Source organism: Coregonus lavaretus (genome assembly GCF_964263955.1).
Source record: "Coregonus lavaretus genome assembly, chromosome: 4".
In the NCBI taxonomy this organism is placed as follows: Eukaryota; Metazoa; Chordata; class Actinopteri; order Salmoniformes; family Salmonidae; genus Coregonus; species Coregonus lavaretus.
In genome coordinates, this window is record NC_139991.1 from 44,427,708 (window position 1) to 44,443,621 (window position 15,914).

At 42.1% G+C, this 15,914-nt stretch overlaps 2 protein-coding genes across 2 annotated transcripts; one reads left to right on the plus strand and one right to left on the minus strand.

Annotated features, from left to right (window-relative positions):
* The first annotated feature begins 122 nt into the window (after positions 1 to 122).
* On the plus strand, positions 123 to 2,986 carry brf2 (BRF2 general transcription factor IIIB subunit). Its single transcript, XM_084160398.1, has 4 exons — positions 123 to 387; positions 744 to 803; positions 937 to 1,258; positions 1,393 to 2,986. The coding sequence occupies exons 1-4, from the start codon at positions 231 to 233 to the stop codon at positions 2,261 to 2,263; spliced, it is 1,410 nt and encodes a 469-aa protein (XP_084016524.1). The 5' UTR covers positions 123 to 230; the 3' UTR covers positions 2,264 to 2,986.
* Positions 2,987 to 7,512: 4,526 nt separating this feature from the next.
* On the minus strand, positions 7,513 to 8,811 carry LOC311128309 (prolactin-releasing peptide receptor-like; the record flags this gene model as incomplete). The annotated part of the gene is made up of 2 exons (XM_084160399.1): positions 7,513 to 8,149; positions 8,366 to 8,811. The coding sequence occupies 2 exons, from the start codon at positions 8,809 to 8,811 to the stop codon at positions 7,513 to 7,515; spliced, it is 1,083 nt and encodes a 360-aa protein (XP_084016525.1).
* Positions 8,812 to 15,914: the final 7,103 nt, after the last annotated feature.

Sequence of the window (15,914 nt, forward strand, 5' to 3'; positions counted from 1 at the left end):
AAAAGTTGCAGTCGCTTCCAATACAAGTAAAAAGTTGCAGTCCCTTTCAATAGCGGAACTAAATTAACGGTGCCTTGTTTCTACACGGATTATAAAGGCAGAGCTCACAATAAGACTTCGAAACGTTCATTGGTCGTTCACAGCACATGCATGGTACTATAGTAGGTTCTGGCTAGCTCACAAGTTTATGATTTGCTAGCTAACGTTAACTAACATACATCAAAGTGAAGATGGCTACTGTCGGTGTGATGTGTCCGGAGTGTGGCTCGATCGACGTAGTGGACGACCAACATTATTCACAGCCACAACTTGTATGTGCAGATTGTGGCGCTGTGGTATCCGAAGGTCTACTCACCACTACCCGAAGTGAAGAGACACAGGGCACAGGTAGCTAGTTAGCTAACTAACTATGGTCCTCTGTAGCTCAGCTGGTAGAGCACGGCGCTTGTAACGCCAAGGTAGTGGGTTCGATCCCCGGGACCACCCATACACAAAAATGTATGCACGCATGACTGTAAGTCGCTTTGGATAAAAGCGTCTGCTAAATGGCATATTATATTATTGATCTGTCACCTTCTTAGCACAATGATTTATGCAGCTGCCTGGAAGAATGTGCTTTCCTACTGAGTGTTGGTCATGCAGTCTTCTGTAAGGCTATCAACATGCCTGCTGGCTATATTGTGACTGTGATTTAATTGAACACTTTGTTTGTATTTCCTTGTCTGCTTGTTTTGGTCCTGTAGATGTAAGATACAGTAATAGCACAGAAGTAGACAAGAAGCCATGCCGGAATCAAATCAAAGGTAGGAACTGCACAGTTTCCCTGTAGAACTACTGACTACCTATTTCTGACACAATGTGAGGGTTGGATATCACAAAATACTGTGTATTTTAATCATGTCTGGCTGGCAATACTGTATCACTTCTTCCAAACAGGCATACACCGGGTGCGTGCTCTCTGTCGTATTCTCAGACTCACCTTCCTCATGGAGGAGACTGCAGAGACCTATTTCAAGCAGGCCTATGAGCACCCTAACTTCATCAGGGTCAGCCTGCAGAAGAAAGAGGTTCTGGCAGGATGCTGTGTGCTGGCGACCTGCAGGCAGCACAGCTGGCCCATCGCCATGGGAACCATTAGTTGTCTCCTGGAGGCGAACCCCAGGCTGATAGGTGTGGTCTACCAGGAGATGGTGAAGACTCTGAAGATAGAGGCTCCCCCCTCCAGCATCATTGACCTACTGGAGACACACTGTCAGGCGTAAGTGTGTAATCAATCACTTCAACTAAAAACATTAGCCTTGATTGCCTGATAAATAAATTGCCTGACAAATGTTATTTGGTAGACATTTGATGCTTATTGAGAAACTGTATTTTCTCTGCTTTCACTGTCAGATACAAACTAAGCTCTCAACATGTCCATGAAGAGTTGTCGGTGTCCTCCAAGGATTTGACAAAGCGAGCTGCTGTCCTGTTGGAGCTGGCTGCAGATGCCTGGCTGGTGACTGGCCGCCAGCCCATCCCCATCCTCACGGCCTCCATCTTCCTGGCCTGGCAGTCCCTGAAACCCACCCAGACCCGGCTCAAATACACACTGGCCAGGTTCTGCCAGATGGCCAAGGTGACCAAGTCCTCCATAGCTCCGAAGCGGGTGACCGAGCTGAAGGAGGTGCTGTGTAAGCTGGGCCAGGAGCTGCCCTGGCTGAGGGGGGATGAGGTGACACCTCAGACTGTGATCCAGATGGTGGATGACATCCTGAACCATAGACTCACCCTACTGAGGAGGGCCCTGAGCAGCCACGAGGAAGCCCTGGCCTCTGAATCAAAACTCCCACCAAGCTTAGAGGGCTCCCTACCTGGACCCCACAACAACACGCCCTGCCTGGAGGGTTCAGCTTCATCCCAGACCCCAGTGCAGACCCCTCAAGAACCCTTTGTGGGGGAACCAGACACAGGGAGCATCCAGCAACAAGGAGATGTTGACCTGACATACACTGTTGTAAAGGATGGGTTGTCCCATACTTTGCCTGACACAGACTCTCAGCACAACCAGCCCTCAGCACCAAACTCTGGCAAGAGGAGTTTGTTTGAACCCCCTTCTGTGAGGTACGCTAAGATAAGGAGGGTGCAGGTCCCGGTGGTGGAGGTGACAGGTGATGAGGAGATCTCAGACAGTGAGATTGACAGTTACATCCGTACTCCTCAGGAGATCAGAGACTACGTTGAGGCTAAAGAGGCATTAGCTTCCTCTGATGATGAGTTCTGACAGGAAGGGATCACCTTGTAACCAGGTGATTTAGTTATACTGCACTGTCTGATCTGTAATGCATTATAATGTACAAATATGCAACTATTTGGCTAACTATTTATTTTGTATGAATATTGAATAATCTCTTGTACCCTTCAGGTCATAAGGCTACACATTAAATCTACTGATTTCAAAACAGTCACCAACAGTGTTGAGGACTATATTCATTTTGATGGTGATTTTATCCTTAATTTGTTAGTTTAATTGAAAGGTTCTTCTTTGGCTGATCAATTTTATTGCATTGAATTTGGATGCACACACACCTATGTTACTAAACAGTCTGTACTTCAAGTACAGTATATGGGCATGTTTTTCTGTTTGAAGTGGCCAAATGGATTCCTCTGCTTTGTGGTTCTCTGCAAATTATCTATTTGACTAATTACAGTGGCCTAAACCCAGTTCATCGTCTCAGGCCGGCTGTCAGTGATTTTAGAGCACATTCGCCTAATTAGTGTCAATGTTGTCACAGCACCGCCTGTAGCCTAAAATTGTTTTTTGAAACAGTCAATACTGTTGGTTATTAGGTTGTCTACAGCTGTCAGCCTAAAATATTTCTGTATTTTTTTGTTGGAATTTTAGTTTTTACAGAAGTTAGGCATTAGTCATCTAGATTTGAACTCTGTTGCTGAAGCCACATTGTTCTCTAGTGTGTGTTTTTTTTGCCCTCCGGACGTTAACTGATGTTGTGGTGAGAGGATTGTTACCATAGCAAAAAATAAACATATTACCATATATAAAATATACATATTTTTTTTACTTGGATTAGTGCACTCTAGTTATTTTCTAGCTACAGTCTTGCCTCTCCAAATCTTCCATTTACTCCTCTTGTCAGTCCATTCATATCCCACTGGGCACACACTGCTTGAATCAATATTGTCAGAGGAAGGCCCAAAAAATTGTCAAAGACTCCAGTCACCCAAGTCGTAGACTGTTCTCTCTGCTACCGTACGGCAAGCGGCACCGGAGCGCCAAGTCTAGGACCAAAATGCTCCTTAACAGCTTCTACCCCCAAGCCATAAGACTGCTGAACAATTAATCAAATGGCCACCCGGTCTATTTACATTGACACTGCTGCTACTCGCTGTTTATTATTTATGCATAGTCACTTTACCCTACCTGTGCAAATTACCTCGACTAACCTGTACCCCCGGTACCGGTACCCCCTGTATATAGCCTTGTTATTGTTATTTTATTGTGTTATCTTTTTATATATATTTTTTATACTTTAGTTTATTTAGTAAATATTTTCTTAACTCTATTTCTTGAACTGCATTGTTGGTTAAGGGCTTGTAACTAAGCATTTCACGGTAAGGTCTACACCTGTTGTATTCGGCGCATGTGACAAATACAATTTTATTTTATTTTATTTGATGTTCAACTTTCCCAAGTTCTCCCATGTCACCCCGGTCCTCCGCACACTTCACTGGCTTCCAGTTGAAGCTCACATCCACTACAAGACCATGGTACTTGCCTACGGAGCAGCAGAACTGGCCCTCCTTACGTTCAGTCCATGCTCAAACCCTACACCCCATCCCGAGTCGTTCTGCCACCTCTGGTCTCATGGCCATCCCACCCCTATGGGAGGGCAGCTCCCGCTCAGCCCAGTCAAAGCTATTCTCTGAAACCCTGCTCCTTCAAAGAATATCATAAATAATCCCACAGCAATCCCCCTCGCACCCCCTCCTCACCCCATCCCCTCCCACCCCCAAACAACTTGCCTTTCTTGAACTAACACTTTACTTTTCCCCCTACTAGCACTGACTTTGCTGATTGCTACTCTATTTAGGAAAAATGTACTTACTATGACTGAGATATGTGGTTGTCCAACCTAGCTATCTTAAGATGAATGCACTAACTGTAAGTCACTCTGGATAAGAGCGTCTGCTAAAGGACTAAAATGTAAATGTATTTCATGTGATTAATTTACATTTGTCCCTCATTTTAAGGTCAACCATTTTACATGAATTGAACTCTCGTTTTAATATGGTGAAACTATTCCTTTTAAAATTATTTTTCAAGAAACACTGAACATCTAATGGTCAAATCATAGTGTAAAAGCAGGTGCTCTTTATAACAGAATGCAAAAATTGTGTGAAATAAATAAATTACCAAATTAAACTACCCAAAAGGCACTCTATTGGTGGAATAGCCTAATTAAAGTGTATATGAATTAGTCCTGTGTAAATATTGTTCTGTGGTGTTGGTCTATGTGATTTCATTAAGTCTTTATTAATTAAGACATTTGCCATCTGTAATACATAAACCATCTTTTCAATTACATTTTTTAATCATCACTAATAATGTCTAATAATCATTGGGTTTTTATTTCATGAAAATATCTAAAAATATATTTTTTATCATTTATTTCCCTGAGCCTCTGCCATTGAAATGCTCAGTCTGATCATGTGGGCGTGTTGATACAAATGTAAACATATTTACATACACAACCCTGATTGGCGGATAGGATCCTCTAGACCAGGGGTCTCCAACCCTGTTCCTGGAGAGCTACCATCCTGTACGTTTTTGCTCCAACTCCAATCTAGCGCACCTGATTCTAATAATTAGCTGGTTGATAATACCCCGCTTAGGCTACCCCTTGGGTACATATACAAATAAAAGATGACTGGTCATTGGTCAGTACTGTAGCTCAGTTGGTAGAGCATGGCGCTTGCAACGCCAGGGTTGTGGGTTTGATTCCCACGGGGGACCAGTATGAAAAAGGTATGGACTCACTAACTGTAAGTCACTCTGGATAAGAGCGTCTGCTAAAATGACTAAAATGTAAATCTAAAATGTAATCTGATCAGATCTGGGCCAAAAACTCCATCCCACCTGAACAGGCAGAAATTCCAGGCATTCAAACAGCTCTTACACAAAAAGGGCATTATCATAATCTTCACAGTTTCTGTGTTATTTCAAACTCTTGTGTGGAAATATCCTGAAAATCACATTTTTGAGTGCACTGCCCCTTTAAGCTTATTAGCACTTCCAAAGGGAATTCAATCAACAATTGGCCAATTCTCAGTGTTTGTTTATTCAGAATTTTACACATAATTGCATGCAATCACTTAATAGGACACAGATTTTATATGGCATGACACAAACCACAGAAGGCCATTTATTACAAAGGGACACACAACAACTCCAGCAAACCACCATGACATTTAGCTTAAATGTATTGAAAGTGTGGAGATTTCTTGTTGTTGGTCTAAAAAAGCAATGAGAATCAACACCTCAGTGAAACTTTCTGGAGTTATGGTAATCAGTCAATAATGCAATCATGCAGTGGCAAGCATGACCTTAGCAAATGCTGAATGACTATTTTCAGAGGCGTGGTACGTTCCCCAGAAACAAAGATATGTAAGAGACTGAGAAGACTGCAATAAAAAGAGGAATTTAACCATAGGGGAACAAAGCTCAGCTACTGTTTTATTAAGCATGTTTATTCACAGGGTGCAGACAGAGATATCTGTATTCACATCATTCAGCAGTGCTCCAGGGATGTGCACACACCCACCGCCCCCCAACTCTGTCATCCACTGCCACATACCAGTCCAACCTGGACTCAGGGGTAGACGTGACATAGTAAATCTATTTCCGAGATAATAAATTAGTGTGGTATTTTACTTCTGGGTATTTGTATGTATTAATTTGTGGATGTCCTTTATCCATTTTGTATGATATGTTATGAATTACAATTCGTATGATGCATTATGAATTGCCATTCGTACAATATGTTATGAATTACAATTCGTACAATATGTTATGAATTTGCAAAACTTACCATATGTTACAAATTCCAATTTGTTGTGGCTAACATTAGCTAGGTGGCTAGGTGGCTAATGCTAACGTTAGCTAGGTGGCTAATGTAAGCTAGGGTTTAGGGGTTAAGTTTAGGTTAGGGTTAGAGGTTAGGTTAAAGGGTTAAGGTTAGGGTGAGGGTTATGAGTTAGGTTAAAGGGTTAAGGTTAGGGTTATGGGAAGCTAAAATGCTAAGTAGTTGCAAAGTAGCTAAAATGTAGTAAGTAGTTGCAAAGTTGCTAAATTGCTAAAGTTGTCCGTGGTAAGGTTCGAACACGTATCCTTGGGTTGCTAGACATTTGCGTTAGAACCCATCCACCCCGACCAACCACCTTACTTTCGTTTTTGTAACCATACCAAACGTAACATATCATACTAATTTGTTCTTCCGGATTTTCATTTACTATGTTACGTCTAGTCTATGAGACCAGGCTGACCAGTCTGGGGACCAAACCTGCAGTTGACTATTAACACAGCAGTCAGAAGCATACAGGACACTGAGTTCATTGACATTGTATTGTCTGTCCAGTGAGTGCTTCCCTCTAACCTCAGCAGACAGCTGTCCATCTGGATGAATGGAAGATGTCTTCCTGTAGCAACTATTGTGATGATTACTTAACTAATGGTATTATCTACAAGACCTCTTATGAGCATAGACAACATTTTGTGGATTCAGATTTTCCTGTTTGCTACTGTTCTCCTTGTGTTAAACATTAATCTCTCGTGGACAGATTGATGGGAAATGACAACTTTCGCTAGAATTTTACTTCTGGGTAACTGAGATTAGTTAAACATTGACTGTATACATAATTGCCTTTTCTGTTCCCAAACTTCAAACGGAAATCTGTTTGGTGGTCCTGCCACCTCTTTTCTCCTCTCTCTCTCTCTCTCTCTCTCTCTCTCTCTCTTTCTCTCGCTCTCCCCCCCTCTCTCTCTCGCTCCCTCCCCCCTCTCTCCCCCCCCCTCCCTCTCTCTCTCTCCCCCTCTTGCCCCCCCCTCTCTCTCTCTCTCCCTCCCTCCCCCTCTCTCTTTCCCCCCCACTCTCTCTCTCTCTCCCTCTCTCTCTCTCTCTCTCTCTCTCTCTCTCTCTCCCCCTCTCTTGCTCTTTTTGTCTCTTGTATTTCACCTTATTATTGTTGTTCAATCTGCTCATTTATTGATTATCTCCAGTCAATCACCTAATGAATGTTCAATTGATTTGTTTACCTATGAACAATGAGGAAACCACCTCATATCTCTGTAATCAGCTGTAAATCCAAGATTTCCTGTATTGTTCATGATGATCTCTTGTCATGTCTACGTTAGGTCAACAACAAACATGAACAGTATCAGGAAATTGGACCTACAACATGCTTACACAGGTATCAGAGGCCTTGTGTCTCTTCTATCTCCTTGTCCCTGCACAGTCAGAGGACCACACTGGCCATAGCACAGTGGTTGGCGGGGATGCCGATGCGGTGGTGGCAGGTGAACATCTTGCGCAGCTCAGTACGAAAGCGGTCATGCAGCCAGGCATACAGGAAGGGGTTACAGCAGGACGAGCTCATGGCACACAGGTGGCACAGCAGCTGAATGAGCAGGAAGTGGCGCTTGTTGATTAGGCGGATATCGATGTCACGCAGCACGTTGAACACATGGATGGGCAGCCAGCACACCCCGAAGGCCGCCACCACCAACGCCACCAGACGGAAGATCTTCCGCTTTCGGGCTCGCTGTGCCTCTGCCTGGTCTCGGGACCGATGTCCCGGTGCCACGCAGTTCCTCAGCTTGAAAGAGATGCAGAGATAGGAGGTGCAGACGGCGGAGAGTGGCAGGACGTAGGTTACCAGTAGGGTGCTGTAGGCATAGGCCAGCCTCTCCTTCTCCTGCCCCAGCCAGAACTCCTCACAGATGGTGAGGCCCTCCTCTCTGAACTCCACATGGTACGTGTGGGCCACGGCCGGAGCCACCAGGCCGCAGGACAGCAGCCAGATCCCTGACAGGACGTAAGCACAGGTGGACACAGAGGTGCGCTTCTTCAGAGGATGCACAGTGGCGTAGTACCTGGCAGGGAAATACTGTAAGTGGACAGCAGTATTCATTTTAATTAATTGAGTAAAAAAAAAAATCATAGATATAGATCAACAATTCCAATGTCATTATTTCAGATGTGTTTTTTGTGGGGGGTTTTCTTCACATTTCATGTTTCACTTCATTTGAAACTGTCCTTTGAAAACCAATGGGTTTTTCGTTCTCTCGAGTCAAAGTGGGTACACTCACCTGTCAACAGCGATGGCGGTGAGGGTGAAGACAGACACATAGACGGTAACCGGCTGGATCAGGAACACCAGGTAGCACATGAACCTCCCAAACACCCAGCCACGAGGGTTGAATGCATAGGCCAGGGTGAAGGGTACACAGGTCACACACATCAGCATGTCTGAGAAGGCCAGGTTCCCTATGAAGAAATTGGTGACATTGTGCATCTTGCGGGTGCGGCAGATGACATAGAGCAGCAGGTAGTTCCCGAACACACCCACCACCACCACCAGGGAGTAGCAGGGGATGATGAGCAGCTTAAAGCTCTGCAGCAGAGCCACATCTGCAAACAGGGAGCTGTGGTTGGCCGAGTCGTTCTGAACAGCCATCTCAAAGACTGAGTGCCCCTCTGTTGTCTCCTCGCTTACAGAGGGCAGCAGACCTCCAGTCCAGCCACTGCCGTCCATACTGTATCTGATTACCAGCACAGCAGTAGGGAGCCCTGGGTACCAACCTCTTAGCACCTTACCCTGAAAGAGTCAGAGCACAGGGGTTGGGAAAGTTTTAGTGACAAACAATAAGCAATAATTGCTCATGTGTTTTAACTACCGGTATATTCATCATAACTGGAAATGAATGGCATTCAAACAAGTGAATGCTATACAGTAGATCATACATTAATGTACAGTATATATTCATCAACAAAGCCAAACTGACCTACTTTTTCTTTTATGTGACTTTTTCCTTTCCTTAATTTCCTTCTATGCTGCATGAAAATGAAAGTCTCACCATGATTGGTTACGCGTATGATATTTGAATGGTTTAACGGTTGAGTTTAATGCTTGTGGTATGCTCCAGACTATTAAAGTGATCATTGATGGCCAACAGCCATGTTTTAGATGACCCCCTAGGTAGTCAACACACAACACAGACACAGTCAATAGATCACTTACCCCACCAGACATGCCACCAGGGGACTTTTCACAGTCCCCAGGTCCAGAACAAATTAAAGGAAACACACAGTATTATACAGAGCCATGAGTGCAAGGAACTCCCTTCCATCTTATATAGCGCAAGTGAACAGCAAACCTGGTTTCAAAAAACAAATAAAGCAACACCACACCGCACAATGCCTCTCCCCATGTGACCTACTTGTTGTGTGTATGTACTGACATGTACTCTGTATGTGTATCTGATAGATGCACACACACAAACTACATGTTCATATTTTTTTATGTACACTACCATTCAAAGGTTTGGGGTCACTTAGAAATATCCTTGTTTTCTAAAGAAAAGCAATTTTTTTGTCCATTAAAATAACATCAAATTGATCAGAAATACAGTGTAGACATTGTTAATGTTGTAAATGGCTATTGTAGCTCGAAACGGCAGATTTTTTTATAGAATATCTACATAGGCGTACAGAGGCCCATTATCAGCAACCATCAGTCCTGTGTTCCAATGGCACGTTGTGTTTGCTAATCCAAGTTTATAATTTTAAAAGGCTAATTGATCATTAGAAAACCCTTTTGCAATTATGTTAGCACAGCTGAAAACTGTTGTGCTGATTAAAGAAGAAATAAAACTGGCCTTCTTGAGACTAGTTGAGTATCTGGAGCATCAGCAATTGTGGGTTCGATTACAGGCTCAAAATGGCCAGTAACAAATAACTTTCTTCTGAAACTCATAAGTCTATTCTTGTTCTGAGAAATTAAGGATATTCCATGCGAGAAATTGCCAATTTCTGATCAATTTGATGTTATTTTAATGGTCAAAAAATTTGATTTTCTTTCGAAAACAAGGACATTTCTAAGTGACCCCAAACTTTTGAACGGTAGAGTATGTAAATTGTAAAGTCTTTTTTTTGTCTGTAATGTATTTTTCATTATGGGGGGAAGCTCTTGTGAAACGTAAAGAATTTTCTACAAAACTGATGTTAAAATATCTTATTGTAGAAGTGCATGCATGGCCACTTCATAGCCCAGTGCAGTCAAAAACGTGATTTTCTTGTGTTTTATATATATTTCCACACTATGAGGCTGGAATAATACTGTGAAATTGTGAAAATGATGATAATGCCCTTTTAGTGTAAGAGCTGTTTGAAAAGACTGCCTGAAATTTCAGCCTGTTGTGGTGGGATGGAGTTTTGGCATGCTGGTGACATCACCAGGCGGTAAATTGGTTAATAGACCAATAAGAAAGAGAGTTCCAAATCTCTGCCAATTGCAGCTAGTTTTCGGTTTTCCCCTCCTAACTCAGAACTCCCAGACAGTCCTAGCTAAATTGTTGCTTGAGAAATTGCTCTTTGCTAAGAAGCTATTTCAAAAAATATTTTTGACAATTTTGGCTTTGATGAAATGAAACAGTTCAGATTGCTGACATGCCTACATGACCCTCAATTTGATGTACAAGTACCTCTGGTTAATAATGAGTGTTATAATGATGAATATATACAATTAACATTATATAATGCAGCGATGAGCAACTTTGATGGGGGTGGGGGCCACACATTTTTTTTTACTTATCATGAGGGCCGCAGTGGCTCGTGGGTCTGCGTACCCACTTCCACTAGTTTAGGGCATACGATGTTGGCTGATTGGAGACAAAGTAGAGAATCTAGACAATTATTCATAAAATAATTACACCCGTTGTCTAAGCCACAGAGACAACTATATAGGGATAAAGATGGATATGATTCCGCAATGTGAGATGCAATGTTAAATGTACGCATTCTATTTTTGGAAATAAATCTAGTGGCTACCTGGCTGCAACTCAATAATATGCAATTATTTTAAAACCTGCATTCAACAGATCTGTTCCCAATATATTTATGCCAATGGCCTCTTGACCTCCAATAAAGTATGGGTTCATGATAACTAATGTATTTTATTATTTCTTGCCTGCTAGTCATTTTTATTCAATTTGGAGTAATTGTTTCCAGGGATCTTTTTTCATATTTGCTAAAAGGACAACTGCAGGGTGAAGGAAATAAAGGTTTAGACATTCATTCAATGTGGAATCTTGTTCTAATAAACGTGTCAAAAAATACTAGTGTACTTTTTCTATACTTCTTTTACTACCACTTCTATTATTACTACAACAACTTACTACACAACATAATGATAACCACAGTAATATCCTGATTAATATCTACAACAAATTATTTTGGGGAAAAAACACTTGATCAAACACGTTTTATAGTAAAGTAATGATAGCAATTAATAACACTAAATCAGAAATGAACTTATCCTAAAACTCTTAGGCTACCTTGCTTATGAAGTAAAAATGTAAGTCGTAATTCTTTTAAAGATAAGGAAACAAATATATTTGATCAAAGGCATGGTACCTCAAGTGCTGACGAGCAAAAGGTGAAGTGAACTCCTTGAAAGACTGAGAACCTCCGTCAAGTGCGCTCTCGACACACTCATATCCTTCCTGAACAGTGGCGAGTATACAGCACGTTGCGGAGCCACTGCTGCTGATATGGAAAGAGAGAGCAAGAGAGAGAGAGCGAGAGACAGGCGGTTATCTCCCAGTCAGGGGTGGAGATTTTATTTTCTCTAATGTCAGACTCAATTATACATTTTATTTTAATTTTAATAGACCTACCTGTAATTGGCTGCCCATAGGCTATAAAATAACAGCCAGAAAAAAAATGGGCATCCTGGAAATTAACTTGGTTACAGAGCAGGATGTGTTCTGAAGAAAACCAATTGATTGGTCAAGATTTATCTCTTCAAGTCCATTACTTACAGACACCACGTGGTCCTCCTGTGTCAGTCGTCCATGTGCAGGGTGACATAGTTGTTGTCCAAATTGTTCAGTTGGTTGGAGAATGCTCCTGGCAAATACAAGCTGTTACTGCAATGCTCAGGTGAAAGGGACACATTTGAATATAGGCACATACACAATGTGCCTCAACGGTAAATTACATGAATAAATGTGTATTTTATAAACTATTCTATGGCAATCTAATCCTGGCTCACCTATTGTCAGTCCAGGATGGGGTTTAGGGCCCATAGATGTTCCAAGGAAATCTTTTGCACTTGCACATTCATGAATTATTGGGAACATGCCTCCCATGTTTTCCATGAAGTACAATATAATCTAGATAGATTGGTAAGACTTTACAACAGGATAGAGGTTGAACTCCATTTGCCTGTTTAAAGCTAGAGTCCTTAATTGAAACAATAACAAAGCGGCCACACCGCCTCTGTTTTGGTAAAAAGCTGAGGTATGAGCCTGGAGAAATGTTACCACTCTCAAATTCATTGACAGAGCTATGGATGCAAGGACTGACCATCCATGATATCAAAATTATAGTTTTAACCATGTTTTGAGACTATACAGTATGTGTTTACATTTACATTGTTTACAAACATTGGAGTAAAACAATCTTATATTTTGTGTTCTGATGTGGTATGACAGTTGAACTACGCTCATTAGGCATTTATAAGTTATATTCTTCAAGAATCAATGGGTATACAGTATATCATACATTTATACGTCCAAAAATGGATGAAGACTCTAAGGATTATAGCTTTAAATCTGCCTTGTTCTGCTCTACTGATCTGTGAAATATAGACAAATTGCCTGCACAGGATGACTTGGATGTTTTGAGGCAGATGTAGGATCTTCATTTGAGCCAGTTTGCTACAGCAAGAAAATAATCCTGCAGCAACAGGAAATCCACATTTTTGTAGGGGTTGATATACTTTTCGTTAGGGCAAATCAAGCCTGAAATTTCTAAGTGGAAATTACAAACTTTAGAAGCTTTTTTAAACCTCTAGTACAGTACAAGTTTGCATTTCCTGCCATGTAGGAAAATTCTCAGCAACAAAAGAGTGATCACATGAAGATCCTACATCTGTAAATATGGAGACCAAAGATGAAGGCCAGGCTGGAGATGATCTCTGTGAGCTGCAGACAGATTTATAATTAATCCTCTCTTCACTGAGAACAGCCTACCTGTTTACTCAGTGCACTAAAGGATGTTGTTGTTATTTCAGTGTTTTGTCTCTTTCTTTCGAAGATGTCTAGATATCTGTGTCTGTGTCTATTCAGACCTCTCCAACCCACATCATGTCTGAAGTGCAGGTTGAGAGCATTAATACCTCTCTCAAACACAGCAGAGGAGAATGGAACAGAACAGGCAAACTAAACACGTACAATTCCTATTTCCTTTGCTGGGTTAGACTTGGGTGGGTTTTACCTTATTTCATACCTTTCAGTATAATGAAAAAGTCGGTCAGTATTACCCAAAGTGTAGGTAATGCCGTTTCCATTTCACTGGTCCTCACTTATCATTTGATAACACGTATTTCATGTTTCCATGGGTACCTATTTGTGTGCTGCTAAACTATTGGGTTGTTACCAAGCCATGAACAGTCACTTCATGTCACACAGGGAAAAGTTCATTGACAGGAGGCCATTTCCTTTGAATCAATTGATCACTCAGGGGTGAGTTCACCACAGGGTTTCTACCTGCACATTAATCTCTCTACCTTGAAGGTATTATTGAGCCAAGGTTAAACTCAGTGAGGTGCTGATGGTTTTCTCACATCCCATTCTGTCCATTAATACCCATGTCTCAGAACCGTATGGGGGAACGTTATTCATTGACAGTGTGTAATCCATAAAATAAAAATTATATTTCTATGGTGTAATAATAACCCCATTCCCAGTATTTCTCAGTAAGAAAGAGTCAAATAATGACGAGCTGAAAGCAAGCTTTTACTAACCGTAGCAGGTGCAGGTGCAGTTGAGAGGGGCCTGGGGAAATGGAACAAGACTAAAATAATTGACTATTTTCTTTATACGTATTTGACATTTAACACAATGTGTAGAAAACGTGTTAGCCATGGAATATTCGGAGAAACGTCAGTAATAAAAAATTAAGTCGCAATGAAGCTTGAGTGTCACATCACCAAAGCAACCCAACTCACAAAATTTTTTAAGGTTTCCAAGAAAACAGTTGTGTGCATAGCTCTGAAAAAGAAAGAAAGAAAGCTGCTCCAATTGTTCTGTTCTGAGAAAATGGTGATGGGTCCTGACTCCTCTTTGTAACATGAACCAGAGGATTAAATAATGAGAGCAGCCTGAACATTGCGATGAATGCTGTTCACCCCCTGTAACCAGATGCTCAATTAGTAAATGCATGAATTACTTCAGCAATCAACACATCTTATCACCCGAAGCATCTCTTACCATGTCCATTAGCAGAACATATTCTCTGCATAGGTTTTCATATTATATAATAAAAATTGAGAATTGAATAATAAAAAAAGAGAGGGCTCACTTGACTGTTTAAACAGATGTAATTAATAGATCTGTATATGCTGTTGAGATGCCCCTGCATGCATTTTATGTTGTGTGAGATGTAATTTTCCAGCTGCCATCTCCTTGTTCTTTGAGAGTCATACTCTATTTTTACATTGTCATTGGGGTTTCAAGTGTGCATGTTCATTTAGCTGTCTGTGTGACCAGATCAAAGTTCCAGTGTTTATCGATTGAGAGAGAGGCATTGTCCGCTTGCTAGCACACTATGCCCCCATTTCCCCACACCACTTCTCCTCCCACCCACTCAGAGTCAGGCTGACATTTACATTAGGCAAATGCTACATACTGCTTCATGCATGGCATTACCCCTGGGTACCCGCCAAGATATCTGCCAGTGTGGTTCCCGGACAATCTCTCCCTCAACGTCAGGAAGACAAAGGAGCTGATTGTGGACTACAGGAAACGGAGGGCCAAGCATGCCCCCATTCACATTGACATCACTAAGAATCTATCATGGTCCAAGCACACCAACACAGTCGTGAAGAGGGCACGACAACGCCTCTTCCCCTTCAGGAGGCTGACAATATTTGTCATTGGCCCTCAGATCTACAGCTGCACCATCGAGAGAATCTTGACTTGCTACATCAACGCTTGGTATGGCAACTGCTTGGCATCCGACCGTAGTGCACTACAGAGGGTAGCGCATACGGCCCAGTACATCACTGGGGCCGAGCTCCCTGCAATCCAGGACCTCTATACCAGGCGGTGTCAGAAGGCCCTAAAAATTGTCAAAGACTCCAGCCACCCAAGTCATAGACTGTTCTCTCTGCTACCACACGGCAAGCAGTACCGGAGCGCCAAGTCTGGGACCAAAAGGCTCCTGAACAGCTTCTACCCCCAAGCCATAAGACTGTTAATCAAATGGCTACCCTGACTATTTGCATTGACCCCTTTTTTATTTGCACTGACTCCATGCACACTCACTGGACTCTACCCACACACTCACAAATACTACACTGACATTCTAACACACACACAAAACACACACTCACTGCTGCTACTCTGCTTATTATCTATCCTGATTGACTAGTCACTTTTACGTCATTTAGCAGACGTTCTTATCCAGAGCGACTTACAGTTAGTGCGTACATTTTCATACTGGCCCCCCGTGGGAATCGAACCCACAACCCTGGCGTTGCAAACGCCATGCTCTACCAACTGAGCTACACGGGACTACCTACTCCTACCTACAGTACATGTACATATTACCTCAATTACCTCAACTACAGTA

Bases quoted from the DNA above. Each gene is read 5' to 3' on its own strand.
- brf2 (XM_084160398.1), top strand. From the start codon at position 231: ATGGCTACTGTCGGTGTGATGTGTCCGGAGTGTGGCTCGATCGACGTA. The intron at 388-743 runs GTAGCTAGTTAG...TTGGTCCTGTAG, and splicing joins TGAAGAGACACAGGGCACAG to ATGTAAGATACAGTAATAGC. The intron at 804-936 runs GTAGGAACTGCA...TCTTCCAAACAG, and splicing joins ATGCCGGAATCAAATCAAAG to GCATACACCGGGTGCGTGCT.